We start from the raw sequence: 24,589 nt of genomic DNA on the forward strand, positions 1-24,589 counted from the left end.
TAAACTCGGATAACGATGTTTCATCTCTTCTTTCGGCTCCTACGTAGCCTCTTCAATCACTTAATTCCTCCAAAGAACTTTGACAAGGCCAATTTCTTTGTTTCTCAACACTTTAACTTTGCGTTCAAGAATTTGAACCGGTATTTTCTCCTAGCTTAGGTTAGGTAAAAGATCCAATGACTCGTACGGAAGAACATGAGATGGATTATAAAGGTACTTACGTAGCATAGAAACATGAAATATGTTGTGAACTCGATCCAAGTCTAGTGGTAATGCAAGACGATAGGCTCGGTCTCCAATCTTATCTAGAATCTCAAATGGCCCAATGTATCGAGGACTTAATTTACTTTTCTTGTCAAATCGCATAACTCCTTTGAGAGGAGCTATCTTAATAAATACATGATCACCAACCTCGAATGCTAAAGGTCGTCGTCGAACGTCATCATAACTCTTCTGTCGAGACTAAGCGGTCCTCATTCTTTCTTGGATCAATACCACAACATCTGCTGTTTGTTGAACCAACTCCGGGCCCAACATCTTCCTTTCACATACCTCTTCCCAAAACAAAGGAGATCGGCACTTTCTTCCATATAAGCTTCATAAGGTGCCATGCCGATAGAAGACTGGTAGCTGTTATTAAACGTGAATTCCACCAAAGGCAATTTGGAATCCCAACTTCCCGGGAAATCAATCGTACAAGCCCTTAACATATCTTCAAGAATTTGGATAACCCTTTCTGATTGACCGTTGCTTTGAGGATGGCAGGCGGTACTAAAAGCCAATTTCGTTCCCAAGGCTCGATATAAACTCTTCCAAAACTCAGATGTAAACTTGGATCACAATCTGAAACTATCAATACCAATATCCCATGAAGTCTCACAATATCTAGGATATAAGCCTCAGCATATTGATTCATAGAATACGTCGTCTTGACAGGAAGAAAATGAGATGACTTGGTCAATCGATCCACAATCACCCAAAGAGAATTGAAGCCCTTCTGTGTCCTTGACAACCCAACAACAAAATCCATAGTTATGTGCTCCCACTTCCATTGCGGTATAGGCAAGGATTGCAACAATCCCGCCGGTCTATGGTGCTCAATCTTAACCTGTTGACAGGTTAGACATTCAAAAACAAATAACATGATATCTTTCTTCATACTTGGCCACCAGTAAAGACGTCGAAGATCTTGGTACATCTTGTAACTACCAGGGTGTACAGAATATGGCGCTGGCGCTGTATGAGCTTCAAGAAGTACATATTTTCGAATGTCATCATTCATAGGAACACATTTCTTCAAAACTCCTGTCAGATCACTTTTCCTCCTCAACTCTAATAATTGATCGTCAAACTATTGTCCCTTCAAAATTCGATCAAACAAAGTTTAGTGAAGAACTAATGCAGATAATAGAGCCACCGAACCTGGAGATACCAAAGTGATCTCATTCCTTTGCAAATCCAGCAACAAAGGTTTAGGAATCATAGATCCCAATGAAGAACTCGACTTGCGACTCAAAGCATCTGCAACCACATTAATTTTACCAGGATGATAGCTAATGGTGCAATCATAGTCTTTCACAAGTTCCAACCATCTCCACTGCCTCATATTCAATTCCTTCTGCGAAAACAAATAACTCAAACTTTTGTGATGCGTATATATTTCACATTTCTCACAATATACATAATGCCGCCAAATCTTTAAAGCAAGAACAACAGCCGCCAACTCCAAATCATGAGTGGGATAATTCTTCTCGTATTCCTTCAACTAACGAGAAGCATATGCTATCACTTTCCCAAGCTGCATCAATACGGCACCCAACCCCTGCTTTGAAGCATCTGTATATACAACAAAATCTTCAGTACCACAAGGAAGTACTAATACAGGGGCAGAAGTCAACTTATCTTTCAATGTTTGAAATGCTTGTTTTCATTCTATGGTCCATTCAAACTTGGTAGCCTTACGTGTCAAACTCGTCAATGGCAATGCGATCTTCGAAAAATCCGCTATGATCTTCTGTAATATCCTGCCAAACCAAGAAAAATTCTTACCTATGACACTGTGTTTGGAACGGACCATTGCTTAATGGATTCAATCTTGGATGGCTCAAACGAAATTCCTTCTCTTGAAAGATGTGGACCAAAAATGCCACCTGCTCCAACCAGAACTCACATTTCTATAACTTATCATACAATTGCTTATCCCTCAACGGCTGCAACACAATCCTCAAATGCTCACGATGAAGTTCCAGTGTCTTTGAGTAAATCAAGATGTCATCAATAAAAATAATGACAAGACTATCCAAATACGGATTAAAGACAATATTTATTAAATCCATGAAAATTGAAGGAGCATTGGTTAGTCCAAACGACATCACCAAAAATTCATAATGGCCATACCTCGTTCTAAATGTAGTCTTTGGTATGTCCTTCGTTTTTACCTTCAATTGATGATATCCGGATCAAAAATCGATTTTTGAAAACATGGTGGCTCCTTGCATTTGATCAAAAAGATCATCAATACGTGGGAAAGAATACTTATTCTTAACAGTTACCTTGTTGAGTACCCGGTAATCAATGCATAACCTTAACAACCCATTTTCTTTTTCACGAATAAAACCGGAGCTCCCCATGGCGATGAACTAGGCCGGATAAAACCTTTATCTATGTAATGCCCGAGATTTTATTCTGTTAATCTGAGATTATTGATTATAAATTGATATAAGTATAGAAGGACCACTTCGAGGCATGATTTGAGATAGCATGTGATATTGTGTTGTGCGAGGACAGAAGATCTCGCGCATATGCGTGAGCAAGGCAGAAGACCTCGCGCATATGCGCGAGCATGTGAAATGCAGAAGTGCCGAGACAGTAGGTCTCGCGCATATGCGCGAGGACAGGGCGTGCATATGCACGAGCAGAAGAATTTATGAATGCCGAGACCAGTAGGTCTCGCGCATATGCGCCGATAATGGTCGCGCATATGCGCGAGACTTGCAGAATGTATATGTAGCCACATGTTCTTGCCATGCAGTAAAATGATAAATTTACTTTCATTTCCCTCATAACCTCCAGCAGAAAGAAGAACTGAGATTCCCATGGCCACCTCTTCAAGTTTTCTTTATATAGTAGAATTGTGATTTTGTACAAGATCCGACCGTCTGATTTTCGATCCGAGTTCAGTACTGTGTTCCTTTTGTCACGAATTTCAAAAGGACGTAAGTTTTACTACTTTCTTATATGGTTTGAAAATCTGATATTGGAGAAATCATGATATGATTTATATTATGTGTTCCTGATATTGTTGTATTCGTATATTCGAAATCAGTTTGAAGAACGGATACCGTATGAAATTGTTATCATTTTCCAGATTTGATTTGATTGAAAATATACATATTTTGTATTGGAATTGTGATTATCGATCGATAATGAGTTGTTGAGATTTGTATATGTTGATATTGTATTGCTGGTATATCGAGATTACGTCGTTATGCTGTCGACATTGAACTAGATCGAGTATTAATCAAGTTATTCAAGTCTTGCTTTGAATAGAATGGTGATATAGTATATTTCGAATGTCATTGCCAGATTGAGTGTTGACAGCTTCGAATTCAAGACTTCGACTTCGTCAGATCGACAAAAGAAAGGTATAAATCAATGTTAAACCTTGAAGATACGACTCGAGTAAGAATTAGCTTGAGTTTCCCAAAATCACATATTTTATTGTAATTGCTTTGATGTTTGCAATTCATGAGATTGATATGCTTAGTCTATTGATTTATAACAAAGCATGTATTGAGTCTTTGGCAGATGTGCCATGTCTTTGGCAGAGGTGCCAAGTCACTGGACATTAGGTTATATCGATGTTGCTTAGGAGTAGATCGACTCCGGTTGTAGAGATTCGATATATAAGGCCAAAGTCTGGGAATAAGAACGTACAACCATCTGGCTGGGAGAGTAGGTGGGAGACTGTTGCGTTCTTATTCGACCGGGATCCCTAGATAAGAATCGAGTCAGAGATTAAGAGTCAAAGAGTTTGATTTATAGTTTTATATCGATTCATGTTTTTCAGATTCTGATACATGTTATTGATAACTTTTCTATGCTTTTATATATGTTTATATGATTGCATGTATACGTTATTTATACTGAGAATATATTTCTCAATGGAGTTATCCGGCTGTTGTTGTTTTTGTATATGTGCATGACAACAGGTGGGACAGGATCAGGGTCAAAAAAGGATGAGAGATTGAGTTTAGTGTGGAGATTCGGACCCAGAAGTAGAGTTGAGTTTTCATCACCTGATATGTAGTGGATGAACATTAGTTGTTATGATTTTATTTTGTACAAGACTTGTACTTGGATCTTGTTGTAGACCTTAAACTTGATCTTGTATTTGAATGAGATGAGACCTAATTTATTATAGATTTTGTACACTTGTCTATATAGTGTTCAACATTTAAAAAAAAAATTTATGACCCATTTTACTTAATTGTTCCTAATTAATTCTAATGATGATTGAAAATAATGAGTTAGCGTCCGGGTCCCCACAGCAGGTGGTATCAGAGCACTGGGTTCCTTAGACTGACTTAGAAGAGAGTGAGCGGGGTAGATTGAGTTTTCTTTCCTTGCTTTTGTGATGACAGCATGTTTTACTGCTTTAATACATGTTTACCCGAATATCTGATTTGATTGGAAACATGTATGACTTGAGAATGAATCAGAACCGATTCTTGATCAGCAGTAAGATGATCAGAATAGGACTGAAATATATTTTTTATATTTGGTTGCTAACCATTTTGATAATCAGATATGCCTCCTCGAAAAATCCCATAACAGGGTAGTACTTCTACTAATCCAATGGATGTTACAGCGACACCCATGGAAACACTGCTGAAGAGATTTCAGTCATTCAAACCGATGACTTTGAAGGGCACAAAGAATTCTATTGATTGTGAGAGTTGGCTTGATGACATTGAGATGCTGTTTGATTCCCTTGACTACACAAATGAACGAAGAGTTAGACTGATTGGGCATCAATTGCATATGACGTTGCAAAGAATTGGTGGCTCACGATTAAGAGAGCGTTGGAGCATCGAGGTACAGTTATTACTTGGAAAATCTTTAAGACTGAATTTTATCAAAGATTTTCCCAGTATCGTACAGGAAATACAAGGGTGCAGAGTTTGCCAATTTGAGACAGGGCCAGTTGAATAGAAAGAATATGTTGTCAAGTTCTCTACCTTGTTACGTTTTGCTCCGCATGTTGCTGAGAATGAGGAAGCAGTAGCTGATCAATTCATTAATGGATTGAATCCTGAGATCTTCACACTAGTGTATGCTGGGAGATCGAATAACTTTAATGATGCTTTGAACTGTAATATCCAAGCCTGGTGATCGGTACGTGTTAAGATTTCTTATGTTTATGGACTATTTGGTCTAGTTTAAGTATAGTTTTGATGTTAAGAATTTCGATTTATGATTTATAGTATTGTTGATTTTAGATGATGTGTAGTTATATTGTAGCGGCGTTGTGATTAAATTCATGATAATTTGTATGTTGAGCCAATTGGTATGAGGCCAATCGGAATGGTTAGATAAGACTTAGAGGTGCAACTTTCATGTTGAGAGTGTTGCCAAATTATGAGGAGAAGCGATGTTGCGATTCGATTCTAGTTGCAAAGTATATTGTTGGCTTCAGGAGACGCTGCACCCGCGCCAGAAAAGCTACCTGCACCCGCGGTGTTTGGACAGAATGGTTATCGCACCCACGGTAGAAGACTCAGCGCACCCGCGGTCGTTTCTTTCGGATTTTGGATGAGGTTCAACCTACGTAGTGCACCCGCGGTGAAAGAGCTAGCGCACCTGCGGTGCGTGAACAGTGAAGTCGTGTTTTGAAGTTTTAAGTGATTAAATACAAGGGTTTGCTCATTTTCTCTCATTCTACTCCACTCTTCTCGGTTCTTCAGCTCAAGGGAGAGCTAGGGTTCTCATTTCTTTCTTTTGTTCTTTTGATTCAAGCTTCTAGTTGGGTTATTGAAGTGAGAGCAAGATCATTTTGGAGTTAAGGATCTAAGGTAATCTTGTGGTTTTAGTTATTCTTGAATTATGGTGTTGGGGGAAATTATGGAATTTATTATTATGTTGGTTTTATGGGTTTTATGGTATGGTTATTTGATTATTAAGTTGTTGATGGTTCAAAACATGGTTTATTGTTATAGGATTTATTCCAAGAGATTAGAATCAAGCTTTCCATTGGTTGTAAGTGGAATTCATTTCTTGTGCTCACATGAAGTATATGTATTGTATTTCAATGGTTTTAACATGCTATTCCCTTCCACTTGATTCATGTTATGTATGGATACACTTTGTTGTATATTAGAGGCTTTTATATGTCTCAATTGTGTAAAAGGGAATGTAAATGAAAGAGTATTCAAAGTGTTTGTTTTAATGTCCAAGAGAGAGTTCAAATGATTTATTGGATTGATAAATAGATAGTCAGAGATTGCATGCAATTAGTTGATCAACGACCATAGGCTTATATCTCAACAGAGTAATTGATTTACATCGATGGGATATAGGTACAGAGGCAGAGATACTGTTTAGATATCAATCTACCAGAGAAAAGAGAAATACCATTGTTATTGTCATGTTATACTATGTTATTCATGTTTTAAGAGTTAGAAGGTATTTAATGATTTCAAAGTCATGTTTTACAGAGTATGATATGTATAGATTGTTATGTAAGAGTTTGACTTGTTGAGTTTTATACTCATTCCAGTTATTGCATGTGATGCAAATAAGAGTGACGAGCCGGGACGTTGATTGGAGCCGAGGTCATATGTACAAGAAGATGGGAGGAAGAAAGATATTTTGTTGGCATTTTGACATGAATACAAAATGATATTTTATATTTTGATACAACACTTTACTGATTCCGTATATACTTTTGATTATATATATTGAAAATATATTCATGTCAAGAAAATTTTAAATCCTTCTTTCCTCTAAGTATAATTTTTAAAATTCCACTGTTATTTTATAAAATCAGTCAAGGGCGTTACATGAACAGAGCAAAAGGAGCTGAAGCAGGCCTGATTAGGCAGAAAGGAGCTTCGTATGTTGCCCCAACAACGAAACAGCAACCACCGTCAGTCCCATTCCACCAACCCCCTCCCATATTTGATAGTGGCAGTATCAGCAGTGGAAATAAAGATCATTTGAAGGCCCGAGGAAAACATTTTAAGAAGTCTGGTAGTAGTTCATCTAACTCCAGTGGTTCACGACAGAGCCAGAGTTATACCGGGGTCTATTGCAGAACTTGTGGAGGAAGACATCCCTTAGAGCAATGCCAAGGAGTATTTGGTATTTGCAATATCTGTCGACAGCAAGGACAATTTGCCAGAGTCTGTCCACAGCGAGGTTCTCAACGATCCCAGGGAGCAGAATCATCTGGATCAGTGGCTCAGACTGATAGACGATCATCTGCTGTTCACTCTTTCCAGCCACCTACTACTCAGTCACAGCCGAGGCTAGGAGGAAGCCAGACTGTTAGCCAGCCTCCAAGACACCAGGCCATAGTATTTGCATTGACTGAAGAACAGGCACAGAAAGCACCTGATAATGTTGTTGCAGGTAACTGTTCTCTTTGTGGTTACTCTAATTATTTATTGATTGATACCGGTGCATCCCATACTTTTATATCTGAACTGATTTGCATTGATACATAAATTGCCTGTTGAGTTATTATCTGCTGTAGTATCTGTCTCTTCACCTTTGGGGAGAGGTCTTATATCAGTAAAGTCTGTTAAACTTTGTATACTACAGTATGATGGGAATGAAATTGAGTTAGATTGTATTGTACTCGGTTTGTCTGATTTTGACTGCATTATCGGTACTGATATGCCGACCAAGTATAGAGCTACCGTTGATTGTTTCCGAAAAATCATGAGATTTAGACCTGAGATGACTGAAGAATGGAAATTTTACGGTAAGGGTTCCAGAGCTTGAATTCCTTTGATATCTGTGTTGTCTATGGCTCGATTATTACAGAAAAGAGCAAAGGGATTCCTTGTGTATTCAGTAGATGTACTGAAATTGAGCCCGTCATTGGCAGATTTGCCAGCGGTATGTGAGTTTGCTGATGTCTTTCTAGATGAGATTCCGGGTTTGCCTCCAATACAAGAAATAGACTTCAGTATTGAATTGATTTCTCCTCATCGAGAGTTGTCGACGAGTTCGGAAAATTACTGAAAGAGCAAGCTAAGGTTCATAGTGAACAGATTCAACAGTTGCTCTGTTTGCAAGGTTCAGGTCAGGGTAGAGGCCAAGGGAGAGGCCAAGTGGTTCAAGCAGTTGGGACTGATGGGATCTTTACTGCTTTTAAGAGGATGGATCCGCCTGAGTTTGTAGGAAGCACTGATCCATTGGTGGCTGTAGAGTGGATTAAAGCACTTGAGGCGATATTTGATCATCTCAAGTATAAAGACAATGAGAGAGTTGGTTGTGCAGTATTCATGCTATTTAAAGCTGCACGTATTTGGTGGAATGCTACCAAGGTAAGTGTTGATGTTCCAGCATTAAAGTGGCAAGATTTTACAGATCTTTTCTACGACAAGTATTTCTCGGATGCACTTCGAGCTCGGAATGTGACTGAGTTTTTAGAGCTTCGATAGGGAAGTATGAATGTTGACGAGTACATTTTGAAATTTGAGGAGGGCTGTCTGTTTGCCCCATATATTGCCTCGAATGATAAAGATAAGAGTGCTCATTTCATTAGAGGACTTTAAGCAGAGATCAGGAGGGACGGACATCAATATGTCTAAGGCGGTGACATTTAAAGTGATTGTGGCTAAAGCATTGTTAGCCGAGCAAGATGAAAAGGACTATTGCTAAAGAGAGACAGGCGAGGCAGCAAGCTATTGCTCAAAGAGGTCAAGGTTTGAGCCAAAGAGGAAAAGGCAGTTACAAGGGGAAAGGTAAGAAAGAGCCGAGTTCTAAAGCACCGACAGTCCCATTTGATCCAGAGAAGCCATTGTGTCCCAAGTGCAGTAGACCTCATAGGGGTGAGTGCAGGTTTGGTACTCATACATGCTAACCGACGTGGTACTGCAGGCCATATCGCCAAGGACTGTCTGAGAAGATCAAGTAAAGAGAAGGTGCAGGGTCGCATCTTCACCAGTGACGAAGGAAGGTATAAATCCTGATTCTTCTGTGATCTCTAGTACTATCTTAATTTCAGGCAGAGTAGCTACGACATTGATTGATACAAGTGCTACTCATTCTTTTATGTCTGAACTATTTTTGAGATCTTTGGGTTTAGTTCCACCTGTTCTTCCCCTCCGGTTTAATGTTGTATTGCCTTCTGGGGATATGTTATGCCCGACGTCTATTTTGTATGCGTGTTCTGTTCAAATTAATGAGCGAGAGGTTTATGCCGATTTGATTGTTATTCCGATGGTAGCGTTCGATATTATACTTGGCATATATTGGCTATCGACTTACCGTGCATTGATTGATTGCGTTGCCAAGACGGTGAAATATGCAGATGATGAAAATAAGGAAGGTATGCTCGCCAGTGCAGGTACTTCGCTGGTCCTTCCTTTCATTTCATGTCTTGAGGCTAGGATGTTGTTGTTTAGAGGTTGTGATGGGTTTTGGTTTTCGATTATTGATACGGATAGGATTGTGAAGTTGAATATTGATGATATTAATGTTGTAAGAGAGTTTCCTGATGTATTTGAGGATGATGTGCCGGGTTTACCGCCGGACAGAGATGTAGAGTTTGTGATTGATCTAGTTCCGGGGACGGTTCCTATTTCCAAAGCTCCGTACAGAATGGCCCCGACAGAGATGAAAGAATTGAAGACGCAGTTGCAGGATCTATTAGATAAAGGTTTTATACGGCCGAGTTCTTCGCCTTGGAGAGCTCCGGTTCTTTTCGTCAAAAAGATAGACAGGTCTTTGCGGCTGTGCATTGATTACAGAGAAATCAACAAAGTGACAATTAAGAATAAATATCCGTTGCCACGAATAGACGACCTTTTTGATCAGCTGCAAGGGGCTACAGTGTTTTCGAAGATTGATCTGCGATCTGGCTATTACCATTTGAAAGTTAAGGAGTCTGATATCCCTAAGACGGCGTTACGGACCAGGTATGGTCATTACGAATTTTTTGTTATGTCGTTCGATCTGACTAATGCTCCTTCAGTCTTCATGGATCTTATGAACCGGGTGTTCAAGACGTATTTGGATAGCTTTGTCATTGTTTTCATCGATGATATATTGATTTATTCCAAGACCAGAGAGCTTCACGCAGAGCACCTCAGAGTCGTTCTTCAGTTGTGGAGAGAGAAAAGGTTGTATGCTAAGTTGAAGAAATGTGAATTCTGGTTGGAGAATATTTCTTTCTTAGGCCATATTGTCTCGAAGGATGGTTTAGCTGTTGATCCAGCAAAAATCGAGGAGACACAGAAGTGGCCTATCCCTACCACTGTATCATAGGTACGCAGTTTTTTTGGTTTGGCGGGTTATTATCATCGTTTTATTTCAGACTTTTCCAAAATTGCCCTGCCGTTAACCAATCTGACAAGGAAGACTGTGAAGTTTGAGTGGTCCAATGAATGCCAAAGTGGATTCCAAGAGTTGAAAGATAGGTTGACGACAGCTCCGGTACTTGCACTGCCCAGTGGTACAGAAGACTTTGTTGTTTATACCGATGCATCGAAGAAGGGCCTCGGTGCAGTGCTGATGCAACGTGGAAATGTTATAGCTTGTGCCTCTCGTTAGTTGAAAGACTACGAGAAAAATTATCCTACGCATGATCTGGAACTGGCAGCTGTGGTATTCACCCTGAAAATCTGGAGACACTATTTATATGGCGAAAAGTGTGAAATTTTCATGGACCACAAGAGTTTAAGGTATTTGTTTTCCCAGAAAGAACTCAATATGCGACAGAGACGGTGGTTAGAGCATTGTCAAAGATTATGATGTGACGATTAGTTACAACCCTGGGAAGGCGAATGTTATAGCGGATGCATTGAGCCGTAAGTCAAGTTCCTCTTTGAGTTCTATGATCCAGAAACCGTTGTGGTTAGACTTGCAACGAGAAGAGATAGCTTTGGTAGTACCTGGAACTATCGCTCGCTTTTCAGCGTTGATCATTCAGGCTACATTGACAGACAGAATCCGTAGAGAATAGGTCAATGATGCACAGTTGACAGAGATGAGAGCCAGAGCAGAAGAGAGAGATAATTCAGAGTTTGGGATGAATAAAGATGGTTTGATGACATTCAGAGGCCGTATATGCATTCCTACTGGTGATGATATTCGGCGAGTCGTCTTGACAGAGGCACATACCGCGCCATACTCGATACATCCAGGTAGTACCAAGATGTATCAGGATCTTCGAAGACTCTACTGGTGGCCAGGTATGAAGAAGGATATTGTCATGTTTATTTCTCATTGTCTAACTTGTCAGCAGTTGAAAATCGAACACCAAAAACTTGATGGAACATTGCAGTCATTGCCGATTCCTCAATGGAAATGGGAACGCATTACAATGGACTTCGTGATTGGTCTTCCCAGAAAGCAGAAAGGCTATAACTCTATTTGGGTTATTGTTGATCGGTTGACCAAGTCAGCGCATTTTCTCCCAGTCAAGACAACGTATTCCATGAACCAGTATGCCGAAGAGTACATAGCAGAGATTGTCAGACTTCATGGTGTTCCCTGTGTCGATCGTGTCTCATCGTGACCCTAGATTTACTTCAGAGTTTTGGAAGAGTTTACACAGAGCCTTGGGTACACGGTTAGCATTCACTACAGCATATCATCCCCAGAGCGACGGTCAATCAGAGAGAGTTATTCATATTTTGGAGGATATGTTTAGAGCTTGTACTATCGATTATCCTGGTAGCTGGGATTCCAAATTGCCTCTGGTTGAGTTCACGTACAATAACAGCTACCAGACAACGATTGGCATGGCACCGTATGAAGCACTTTATGGCAGAAAATGTAGATCACCCTTATATTGGGACGATATTGGTGAGAGAAAGATGTAGGGTCCAGAGTTGGTCCAACAGACAGCTGATGTTGTTGCTGTTATTCAAGAAAGGATGAAGACAGCACAATCAAGACAGAAGAGTTATGCTGGTGTAAGACGAAGGCCATTGCAGTTTGAGGTTGGCGATCACGTGTTTTTGAAGATTGTACCTCTTAAAGGTGTGATGCGGTTTGGCAAAAAGGGAAAGTTGAGTACAAGGTTTATTAGTCCATTTGAGATTTTGGACAGAGTTGGTTATCGAGCTTACAGGTTAGCCTTACAACCAGATCTTGATAGAGTTCATAATGTTTTTCATGTCTCCATGCTCAGGAAGTATATTGCGAATCCTTCCCATGATTGAAAAAGCCACATGGGAACTAGAGGATGAGATGAAAAAAAAGTATCATGAGTTGTTTGCACAGTGACGTCAATTTCAAGGTCGAAATTTCTTTAAGAAGGGGAGATTGTAATATCCAAGCTTGGTGATCGGTACAGTTTAATATTTTTTATTTTTATTGACTATTTTGGTCAAGTTTAACTATAGTTTTGATGTTAAAAATTTCTATTTATGATTTATAGTATTGTTGATTTTAGATGATGTGTAGTTATATTGTAGCGGCGTTGTGATTAAATTTATGATAATTTGTATGTTGAGCCAATTGGTATGAGGCCAATCGGAATGGTTAGATAAGACTTAGAGGTGCAACTTTCATGTTGAGAGTGTTGCCAAATTATGAGGAGAAGCGACGTTGCGATTCGATTCTAGTTGCAAAGTATATTGTTGGCTTCAGGAGACGCTGCACCCGCGCCAGAAAAGCTACCGCACCCGCGGTGTTTGGACAGAATGGTTATCGCACCCACGGTAGAAGACTCAGCGCACCCGCGGTCGTTTCTTTCGGATTTTGGATGAGGTTCAACCTACGTAGTGCACCCGCGGTGAAAGAGCTAGCGCACCTGCGGTGCGTGAACAGTGAAGTCGTGTTTTGAAGTTTTAAGTGATTAAATACAAGGGTTTGCTCATTTTCTCTCATTCTACTCCACTCTTCTCGGTTCTTCAGCTCAAGGGAGAGCTAGGGTTCTCATTTCTTTCTTTTGTTCTTTTGATTCAAGCTTCTAGTTGGGTTATTGAAGTGAGAGCAAGATCATTTTGGAGTTAAGGATCTAAGGTAATCTTGTGGTTTTAGTTATTCTTGGATTATGGTGTTGGGGGAAATTATGGAATTTATTATTATGTTGGTTTTATGGGTTTTATGGTATGGTTATTTGATTATTAAGTTGTTGATGGTTCAAAACATGATTTATTGTTGTAGGATTTATTCCAAGAGATTAGAATCAAGCTTTCCATTGGTTGTAAGTGGAATTCATTTCTTGTGCTCACATGAAGTATATGTATTGTATTTCAATGGTTTTAACATGCTATTCCCTTCCACTTGATTCATGTTATGTATGGATACACTTTGTTGTATATTAGAGGCTTTTATATGTCTCAATTGTGTAAAAGGGAATGTAAATGAAAGAGTATTCAAAGTGTTTGTTTTAATGTCCAAGAGAGAGTTCAAATGATTTATTGGATTGATAAATAGATAGTCAGAGATTGCATGCAATTAGTTGATCAACGACCATAGGCTTATATCTCAACAGAGTAATTGAGTTACATCGATGGGATATAGGTACAGAGGCAGAGATACTGTTTAGATATCAATCTACCAGAGAAAAGAGAAATACCATCGTTATTGTCATGTTATACTATGTTATTCATGTTTTAAGAGTTAGAAGGTATTTAATGATTTCAAAGTCATGTTTTACAGAGTATGATATGTATAGATTGTTATGTAAGAGTTTGACTTGTTGAGTTTTATACTCATTACAGTTATTGCATGTGATGCAAATAAGAGTGACGAGCCGGGACGTTGATTGGAGCCGAGGTCATATGTACAAGAAGATGGAAGGAAGAAAGATATTTTGTTGGCATTTTGACATGAATACAAAATGATATTTTATATTTTGATACAACACTTTACTGATTCCGTATATACTTTTGATTGTATATATTGAAAATATATTCATGTCAAAAAAATTTTAAATCCTTCTTTCCTCTAAGTAGAATTTTTAAAATTCCGCTGTTATTTTATAAAATCAGTCAAGGGCGTTACATGAACATAGCAAAAGGAGCTGAAGCAGGCCTGATTAGGCTGAAAGAAGCTTCGTATGTTGCCGCAGCAACGAAACAGCAACCACCTTCAGTGCCATTCCACCAACCCCCTCCCAGATTTGATAGTGGCAGTAGCAGCAGTGGAAATAAAGATCATTTCAAGGCCCGAGGAAAACAGTTTAAGAAGTCTGGTAGTAGTTCATCTAGCTCCAGTGGTTCACGACAGAGCTAGAGTTATAACGGGGTCTATTGCAGAACTTGTGGAGGAAGACATCCCACAGAGCAATGCCAATGAGTATTTGGTAGTTGCAATATCTGTCGACAGCAAGGACATTTTGCCAGAGTCTGTCCACAGCGAGGTTCTCAACGATCCCAGGGAGCGAAATCATCTGGATCAGTGGCTCAGACTGATAGACGATCATCTGTTGTTCACTCTTTCCAGCCACCTACTACTCAGTCACAGCCGAGGCTAGGAGGAAGCCAGACTATTATCCAGCCTCCAAGACAGTAGGCCAGAGTATTTGCATTGACTGAAGAACAGGCACAGGAAGCACCTGATGATGTTGTTGCAGGTAAGTGTTCTCTTTGTGGTTACTCTACTTATGTATTGATTGATACCGGTGCATCCCATACTTTTATATCTGAACGATTTGCATTGATACATAAATTGTCTATTGAGTCATTATCTGCTATAGTATTTGTCTCTTCACCTTTGGGGAGAGGTCTTATATCAGTGAAGTCTGTTAAACGTTGTATACTGCAGTATGATGGAAATGAAATTGAGTTAGATTGTATTGTACTAGGTTTGTCTGATTTTGACTGCATTATCGGTATTGATATGCCGACCAAGTACAGAGCTACCTGTAGATTGTTTCCGGAAAATTGTGAGATTCAGACCTGAGATGGCTGATGAATGGAAATTTTACGGTAAGGGTTCCAGAGCTTGAATTCCTTTGATATCTGTGTTGTCTATGACTCGATTATTACAGAAAGGAGCAGAGAGATTCCTTGTGTATTCAAAAGATATACTGAAATCGAGCCCGTCATTGGCAGATTTGCCAGCGGTATGTGAGTTTGCTGATGTCTTTCTAGATGAGATTCCGGGTTTGCCTCCAATCCAAGAAATAGACTTCAGTATTAAATTGATACCTGGTACAGTTCCTATTTCTAAAACTCCATACAGAATAGCACTGATTGGGATTAAAAGAATTGAAAGAGCAGCTAGAAGATTTACTGGCCAAGGGTTACATCAGACCGAGTGTTTCTCCTTGGGGTGCTCCAGTATTATTTGTCAGAAAGAAAGACGGTTCTATGAGACTCTGCATTGATTATCGGCAACTGAACAAGGCTACGATAAAGAATAAATATCCTTTCCCTCGTATCAATGATTTATTTGATCAGTTGATGGGTTCTTCTGTTTATTCCAAGATCAATCTAAGATCTGGATATCATCAGCTGAGAGTCAGAAATTCTGATATATCGAAAATAGCTTTCAGAACCAGGTATAGCCACTATGAGTTTATAGTCATGCCGTTTGGTTCAACGAATGCCCCAGCTGTATTTATGGGTTTGATGACCCGTATATTTCAGAAGTATCTTGATGATTTTGTGATTATCTTTATCGAATATATTCTGATTTATTCCAAGAATAAGATTGATCATGCTGAGCATCTGAGAAGTGTATTGAGAATTCTGAGAACTGAGAAACTGTATGTTAAGCTGTCTAAATGTGAATTTTGGCTGAAGCAATTGATATTTTTGGGACACAGTATATCTGAAGATGGTATTTCTGTTGAACCTAACAAATTTGAGGTAGTGATTAGTTGGCTTAGACCGACATCAGTGCCAGAGATATACAGTTTTATGGGTTTAGCAGGGTACTATCGTTGATTTATTAAAGATTTTTCCAGTATTGCTAAACCAATTACTCAGTTGACTCAGAAGAATGCACCGTTTGTTTGGTCAGAAGCTTGTGAATCTAGTTTTCTAGAGTTGAAGAAGAGATTAACCAGCGCTCCTGTGTTGACTATTCCGTCAGGTACTGATGATTTTGTTGTTTATTGTGATGCTTCTCACAGAGGATTGGGTTGTGTTTTGATGCAGCGAGGACATGTTTTTGCCTATGCCTCGAGACAATTGAAACCACATGAGACTCGCTACCCGATTCATGATCTTGAATTGGCTGCTATTGTATTTGCATTGAAGATCTTGCGTCACTACCTATACGATGAGAAATTTGAAATTTATTCTGATCACAAAAATTTGAAATATTTATTTTCACAGTCAGAATTGAATATGAGACAACGTAGATGACTTGATTTATTGAAAGATTTTGATTCTGAAATCAAATATTATCCGGGAAAATCAAATGCAGCAGCCGATGCACTGAGTCGAAAGGTATGTTATTTTTCCTTATCGACGATTGGTGTTTCAAATTTTATTAAAGATTGCTGTCTTTCTGGATTAATATTTGAGACAGATTATCAACCTCTGAAACTTTATGCCATTCAAGTTGAACCAGAGTTGATTTTGTGAATTAAAAGAAGCATAGAAAGTTGATCAGAATGTTCAGAACTCGATATTGATGGTCAGATCAGGGAATCAATCAGAATATCATGTTCGTGATAATGTATTATATGTGAATAATCGATTTGTTGTGCCAGATGTTTCAGACTTGAAACAGCAGATTTTGACAGAGGCGCACTGTAGTCGTTTGAGTTTTCATCCTGGTGGCAGAAAAATGTACAATGATCTAAACAAATAGTTTTGGTGGAAACAGATGAAATCAGACATTGCAAAATTTGTATCTAAATGTTTGAACTGCCAACAGGTGAAAGCAGAAAGAAAGAAACCAGGAGGTCTGTTACGTAGCTTATCGATTCCAGAATGGAAATGGGATCACATTTCCATGGATTTTTTTACGAAGCTACCACGATCCTCCCGAGGTTGCGATGCGATTTGGGTTGTTATTGACAGATTGACCAAATCAGCATGCTTTATTCCTTACAGAATGACGTACAGACATGACCAAATGGCAGAGATTTATGTCAGAGAAGTAGTCAGATCGCAGGGTGTGCCTAAGTCTTATCATATCAGATCGTGATCCTTGATTTACTTCGCACTTTTGGCACAGTCTGCAACAAGCTCTAGGTAGGGAATTAAATCTGAGTACTGCTTATCATCCTCAGACAGAAGGACAGTCAGAGCGGAGTATCCAGACATTGGAAGATATGCTGAGAGCTGTAGTGCTAGACTTTGGCACTAGTTGGCAAGATTCTTTGCCACTTTGTGAATTTTTATACAACAACATCTATCAGACGAGTATAGAGATGGCTCTATTTGAAGCGTTGTATGGCAAGAAGTTCATATCTCCTCTCTATTAAGATGAGATATCTGAGGTACCTGAATTTGGGCCTGATATGATTCGAGATATGACTGAGAAAGTGAAACTGATTCAGCAGAGAATGAAGACATCTCAGGATAGACATACCAAATATGCAGATATTCGACGTCGACCGTTAGAGTTTGAGCAAGGAGACATAGTATTTCTGAAGATTTCTCCTTTCAGGGGCATTGTCATATTTGGCACGAAAGGAAAATTATCTTCTCGTTATATTGGGCCGTATGAGATTCTGGAGAAGATAGGTACTTGTGCCTATCGACTCGCTATTCCTCCTTCTCTATCTGGTATACATGACGTCTTTCATGTGTCTATGTTGAGGAAATATCTTCCTGATGCTTCTCATGTTCTTCAATCAGACGAGGCAGAACTTGATGAAACTCTGAGTTATTTTGAGAAACCGATCCAGATTCTAGATCATAAAGAAAAGTAGCTCAGAACAAAGACTATTCCGCTTGTAAAAGTTAAGGGGAGTCGTCATGGCATTGAAGAAGCTACTTGGGAAACTGAATCAGACATGAAACAAAAATTTCCAGAGTTATTTCATTGATGTGAGTTTTCTTCTTTAGCTTCTATATATCTCCTTCTTGTATGTAATTTGATTGCGTGTGATTTCGAGGATGAAATCAGATCTTAGAGGGGGAGAATTATAATGTCCGAGATTTTATTCTGTTAATCTGAGATTATTGATTATAAATTGATGTAAGTATAGAAGGACCACTCCGAGGCATGATTTGAGATAGCATGTGATATTGTGTTGTGCGAGGACAAAAGGTCTCGCACATATGCGTGAAACGAGCCACGCATATGCGCGAGCAAGGCAGAAGACCTCGCGCATATGCGCAAGAAGAGGCGCTCATATGGGCGAGCATGTGAAATGCAGAAGTGCTGAGACAGTAGGTCTCGCGCATATGCGCGAGGACAGGGCGCGCATATGCACGAGCAGAAGAATTTATGAATGCCGAGACCAGTAGGACTCGCGCATATGCGCCGATGATGGTCGCGCATATGAGCGAGACGTGCAGAATGTATATGAAGCCACATGTTCTTGCCAGGCAATAAAATGATAAATTTACTTTCATTTCCCTCATAACCTCCAGCAGAAAGAAGAACCGAGATACCCATGGCCACCTCTTCAAGTTTTCTTTATATAGTAGAATTGTTATTTTGTACAAGATCCGACCGTCTGATTTTCGATCCGAGTTCAGTACTGTGTTCCTTTCGTCACGAATTGCAAAAGGACGTAAGCTTTACTACTTTCTTATATGGTTTGAAAATCTGATATTGGAGAAATCATGATATGATTTATATTATGTGTTCCTGAGATTGTTGTATTCATATAATCGAAATCAGATTGAAAAACAGATACTGTATGAAATTGTTATCATTTTCCGGATTTTATTTGATTGAGAATATACAGATTTGGTATTGGAATTGTGTTTATCAATCTATTATGAGTTGTTGAGATTTGTATCTATTGATATTGTATTACTAGTATATCGAGATTGCGCCGTTATGCCGTCGACATTGAACTAGATCGAGTATTAATCAAGTTATTCAAGTCTTGCTTTGAATAGAATGGTGATATAGTATATTTCGAATGTCATTGCCAGATTGAGTGTTAACAGCTTCGAATTCAAGACTTCAACTTCGTCAGATCGACAAAAGAAAGGTATAAATCAATGTTAAACTGAAAGATACGACTCGAGTCAGAATTAGCTTGAGTTTCCCAAAATCACATATTGTAAAGGCCCTAAAACTCCTTGCTTGAAAATTTGCGGAAAATAAAAAAATTTTCTTTTTAAAAGAACTTAAATGGCCTCATTCATAAAATCGACTGATGAATCAAGTTCAATGTTTAAAATATCGCAGCGGAAGAAAATAAAGTTTACCAAAAATCACAATTTAAAAAAATATCCAACGACTGATAAAATGTTTGCGGAAAAAAAATAATAACTGCTGCTCTGAGGTCCTCGGGTGACACTACTGCCGACCCAAGCTGGCTCACTGGTCCCCGCCCTCGGCCCTGGCCTCAACAGTACCTACAACAATAAAGTCTAGTGAGCCTAAAGACTCAGCATGCATATATCGCAAGTAACGAGTAAAAATCTGAATTAAAATATGCATGGGATAAAATATCATGTCATGAGGCATGCTGAAAATAATCTGTACTGAGCAATTATAATATGTGCACAACTGAACTGAAAATCACTGTAAAAATATTTGCTCCTTGGAGCCTGTACTGAAATATCTGGTAAAATTTTCTGTTGAGATTATGTTTTACGCCTGTGGCCACTGCACTAAGCTGAACTGATCGGTAACTGGCTACCGGGGAGGCTGAAACTGAACTGAGCTGGCCGGTCACTGGCGACCGGGTGGTACCATACTGAACTGATCGGTCACTGGCGACCGTATAAAATAACACTCCCACATAGTGAATGAACCACAAGCCATATCGCATAAATCTCAAAAAAAATAATCATTTTCTATTTAATGCACGTAAAATAATTAACTGGCATAATGAAAATGTCCCGTAATTTTACCAACTGGATTGAATTGGATCGTCCCCAGGCTCGCTGCAACCTAACTGTGCTATGAAAAATATGCAATAGCTTAAACTTGACCAACTATGCAATTTACGTTCAAAAGATGCGACTATGACGTCTAATGACTTCGCATTTAATCATGACTCCGAGCCAACCTGAACCGACACCGAACTGACGTATAGTCATGATTAAAATACGCTGAAAAATCATAAAATAATGCTCCTAAAATGATAGGGTCGAAATCTAGGTGAAATGGAGGCCAAAACACGAAACGCTCTTTCGAGAGTCAATTTGGCACATCGCACCGTAAATTCTCGTACGACCTCAAAAATGATCCGAATGACGAACGGTCAAAAACATGGCCTTCCTAACTCAATGAGGCACTCTCCAGTCCAAGGCCATGGGCTAAAAGTCAACCAAGAACTCGAACGAGCCTTCTAAACTACACAGCAACTTGCTGTAATTTTCCAGCACCTGTACAATCGTGTAACTTGTGTTGTTTCCGAGACTACCGGCCATTGGGGCATGAAAAACCAACCAGAGACTCTTACCAACATCCCAAGGAGTGATTTGAACCATGGCTAAGGACCCTAGGCCAGCCACAATCCGCGTCACACCAAAACTCAACCGAAACTCCAACCGAGAACCAACGTGCATGCGTGTGTAGTGTTTTGCCTAGATCGAAGTCTTGCGTCGTTCCAGTGGCCATTCGATTGACCATGGCCCGATCTAGACATCTAGGAGCATGATATGAACCGTGGCTAAGGGCCATAGGCCAACCAAGATCCATACCAAGCAACAAAAGAAACGAAACCATATGCTGAAAAATGGAAGGGGCCGAAGGGATATAGGGGTTGTTCTTATTGATTATTTAAAAACAGATGAGCCATGGACCAAGCCACCAAAAGGGCGACTTAGTCACGTCTTAGACATGCTAGGGGAGTGATCTAACCATGGCTATAGGCCCCTAGGGCAGCCAAGATCAGATCCTTCCTCCTTGACAACCAAACTGAATTTTCGAACTCAAAAGGGACACAAATGGTGTTGCTGTCATTTCTTGCTTTCCAGCGAAGCATGGGCCAGCAACTGTACAATCGTTTAACTTGTGTTGTTTTCGAGTCTACCGGCCATTGGAGGCGTGAACCACCGACCAGAGACTCTTACCAACATCCCAAGGGATGATTTGAACCATGGCTAAGGGCCCTAGGCCAGCCACAATCCGCATCACACCATAACTCAACCGAAGGGTCCAACCGAGAGCATCTTGAATGCGTGTGTAGTGTTTTGCTTAGATCGATGTCTTGCGTCATTCCAGTGGCCATTTGATTGACCATGGCACGATCTAGACATCTAGGAGCATGATATGAACCGTGGCTAAGGGCCATAGGCCAACCAAGATCCATACCAAGCAACCAAAAGAAACGAACCGAAAGCTGTCCAACCGAAGTAGCCGAAGGGGTATAGGGGCTGTTGTGATGTTTTTATTAAAAACCGATGAACCATGGACCAAGCCACCAAAAGGGCAACTTAGTCATGTCTTAGACATGCTAGGGAAGTGATCCAACCATGGCTAAGAGCCCTTAGGGCAGCCAAGATCAGATCCAAACCCCTTGACATAAAAACTGAAATTTTCGAACTCAAAAAGGGACACAAATGGTGTTGCTGTCATTTCTTGCTTTCCAGCGAGCATGGGCTGAAACCGATGGACAAATGTGGTCCTAATGCATCCTATTACATGTATATAAGTCGCCTTGGGAGCCTGGAGTCGATCCAATACCTGAAACTCACAAACCAAAAGAAACCGTGAAGCTTGCCAAGGAAAATCGAAAATTCTGCATGTGTTGTTTCAAAATGTTTTGACATGGATCTCGATTTTTACTTGAATAAACATGATCATGTACTGAAAAATAAATTATAATATGACTTGATTGAGGTTTAGAAAGAATCTAGACATGCCTTGTTATCGTTTGAAATAGAAACGAAAAGAAAAGACGAGACGGCGCGGAGGAGACGGAGTGGCTTCCTTTTCTACCTTGCCTAAGCTCTCGATTTTTCTTCCCTTCCCTCCAGCTAAGACTCACGATTTTTCTACTGAAAATGAGTGTGAATTCACTCTGAATTTTCGAAAAGGAGAGGGGGGAAAAATGGTTAGGAGGGTGAGGGAAGTGGGTGCAAGATATAAGGAAGATCCAAGACCAAGTCTTCCCATTTTGAATTTTTGAATTATGGTTTGATATCAAATGAGTTGGTGGATGCTTCTAGGAGGTAGTGGCCGATTTTTGCTTATTTTCTAGTCTAGGATATGTCCATTTATTTAATTAAATTGTGCTCCCAAAAATCCTAGAATTATCCTACTAATTACATGCAAAGAATTGGTCAAAGTTGATGAGTTGGAATGAATTGCTTAATAAATCCAAGGGGCCGAAATCATGCTAATAAAATGAGTGGGAAGTGTTGGTTATCTAGTCAACTAATAATCCTTGAAAGCCTTACTAATCCTTTAAATAATTTAGTGAGCTAACCCCTTAATTTAATAACTTAAATGAGTTCATTTCTTAATCAACTCAAATAATTAAATTAAATCATCAAACCTCCCTTTCTAACTTAAATGAACTTAGTTGCTAGCTAAATTAACTTCTGGAAATATTTCTCGAATCTTAAATTCTATCTCAAAACTCCAACTCCGGTACGGCCTCACTGAAATAACTGAAATGCTAAAAATCAAACTACTGAACTGAAATAATAAAATAATTAACTTCAAAGAAATGCATTTAAAGTAATCATGCAATGAAGTCAATTAAATTTAAAAATCTAGAATTATGCATGGCTTATACGTCTATTGATTTACGGGTTCTACACAATTTATTGTAATTGCTTTGATGTTTGCAATTCATGAGATTGATATGCTTAGTCTATTGATTTATAGCAAAGCATGTATTGAGTCTTTGGCAGAGGTGCCAAGTCACTGGACATTTGGTTATATCGATGTTGCTCAGGAGTTGATCGCACCTATTGTAGAGATTCGATATAGAATGCCAAAGTCTGGGAATAAGAACAGTACAACCAGTAGCTGGGAGAGTAGGTGGGAGACTATTGCGTTCTTATTCGACCGGGGTCCCTAGATAAGAGTCGAGTCAGAGATTAAGAGTCAAAGAGTTTGATTTACAGTTTTATATCGATTCATGTTTTTCATATTCTGATACATGTTATTGATAACTGTTCTATGCTTTTATATATGTTTATATGATTGCATGTATACGTTGTTTATACTGGAAATATATTTCTCACCGGAGTTATTCGGCTGTTGTTGTGTTTGTATGTGTGCATGACAACAGGTGGGACAGGATCAGGGTCGAGAAGAGGATGAGATATTGATTTAGAGTGGAGATTCGGACCCAGAAGTAGAGTTGAATTTTCATCACCTGATATGTAGTGGATGAACATTAGTTGTTATGATTTCCTTTTGAACAAGACTTGTACTTGGATCTTGTTGTAGACCTTAAACTTGATCTTGTATTTGAATGAGATGAGACCAAATTTATTATAGATTTTGTACACTTGTTTATATAGTGTTCAACATTTAAAAAAAAATTATGACCGAGTTTATTTAATTGTTTCCAATTAATTCTAATGACGATTGAAAACAATGAGTTAGCATCCGGGTCCCCACAATCTAATAGCTCTTGTAATTGATTATTTAATTCTTTCATCTCAGTCGGAGCCATTCTGTATGGAGCCTTAGAGATTGGAGCTGTACCTGGAATTAAATCAATAACAAACTCCATCTCTCGATCAGGTGGTAATCCAGGCACATCATCTGCAAATACGTCAGGATAATCTTGAACCACATCAATATCCTGTAATTGCATATTACTTTCCTTGCGCACATCCAACATTGAAGCAAGAAAACCAATACAACCTTTTTGCAACAATTTAGTAGCTTGTAGACAAGAAATAATAGGAATACTCATCGAATAGCCTAGACCAACAAATACATCATTCTCATGGTCATAGGCTAAAAACTTCACTGTCTTGCCCACATATTCAATCACCGCATGATAAATAGATAACCATTCCATACCCAAAATAACATCAAATGCTACCATCGGAATAACAATAAGATCAGCAAACAATAATCTCGTACTCATTCGAAAAGGGCAAGCCTTAAGGATACTAGTAGGAAAAATTTCATCTCCAGAGGGCAACACAATATTGAAGTGTAATGGCATAACAATAGGTTCAACAGATAAAGAATGCATGAAAACTTCAGACATAAAAGAGTGTATCGCACCAGTATCAATTAATGTAAGTGCTTTCTTGTCAAAGATTAAAATATTACCTGATATCACTGAAGAATCAGGATTAGCACTTTCTTTGGTAATTGCAAAAGTTCTTCCTTGAACTCTTCCTTGATTCGAAGAAATAGGACACTTCTGTGCTGTGTGCCCCAT

General features: G+C 39.2%; 1 protein-coding gene across 1 annotated transcript; it reads right to left on the bottom strand.

The window, feature by feature from the left end:
* Positions 1-1,384: 1,384 nt before the first annotated feature.
* Positions 1,385-24,589, bottom strand: LOC142508840 (uncharacterized). Its single transcript, XM_075619542.1, has 2 exons — positions 23,896-24,589; positions 1,385-1,521 (listed from the first exon to the last, which is right to left on the bottom strand). The coding sequence occupies exons 1-2, from the start codon at positions 24,587-24,589 to the stop codon at positions 1,385-1,387; spliced, it is 831 nt and encodes a 276-aa protein (XP_075475657.1).

The sequence above is a fragment of the Primulina tabacum genome, chromosome 1 (assembly GCF_025594145.1).
Source record: "Primulina tabacum isolate GXHZ01 chromosome 1, ASM2559414v2, whole genome shotgun sequence".
NCBI lineage: Eukaryota > Viridiplantae > Streptophyta > Magnoliopsida > Lamiales > Gesneriaceae > Primulina > Primulina tabacum.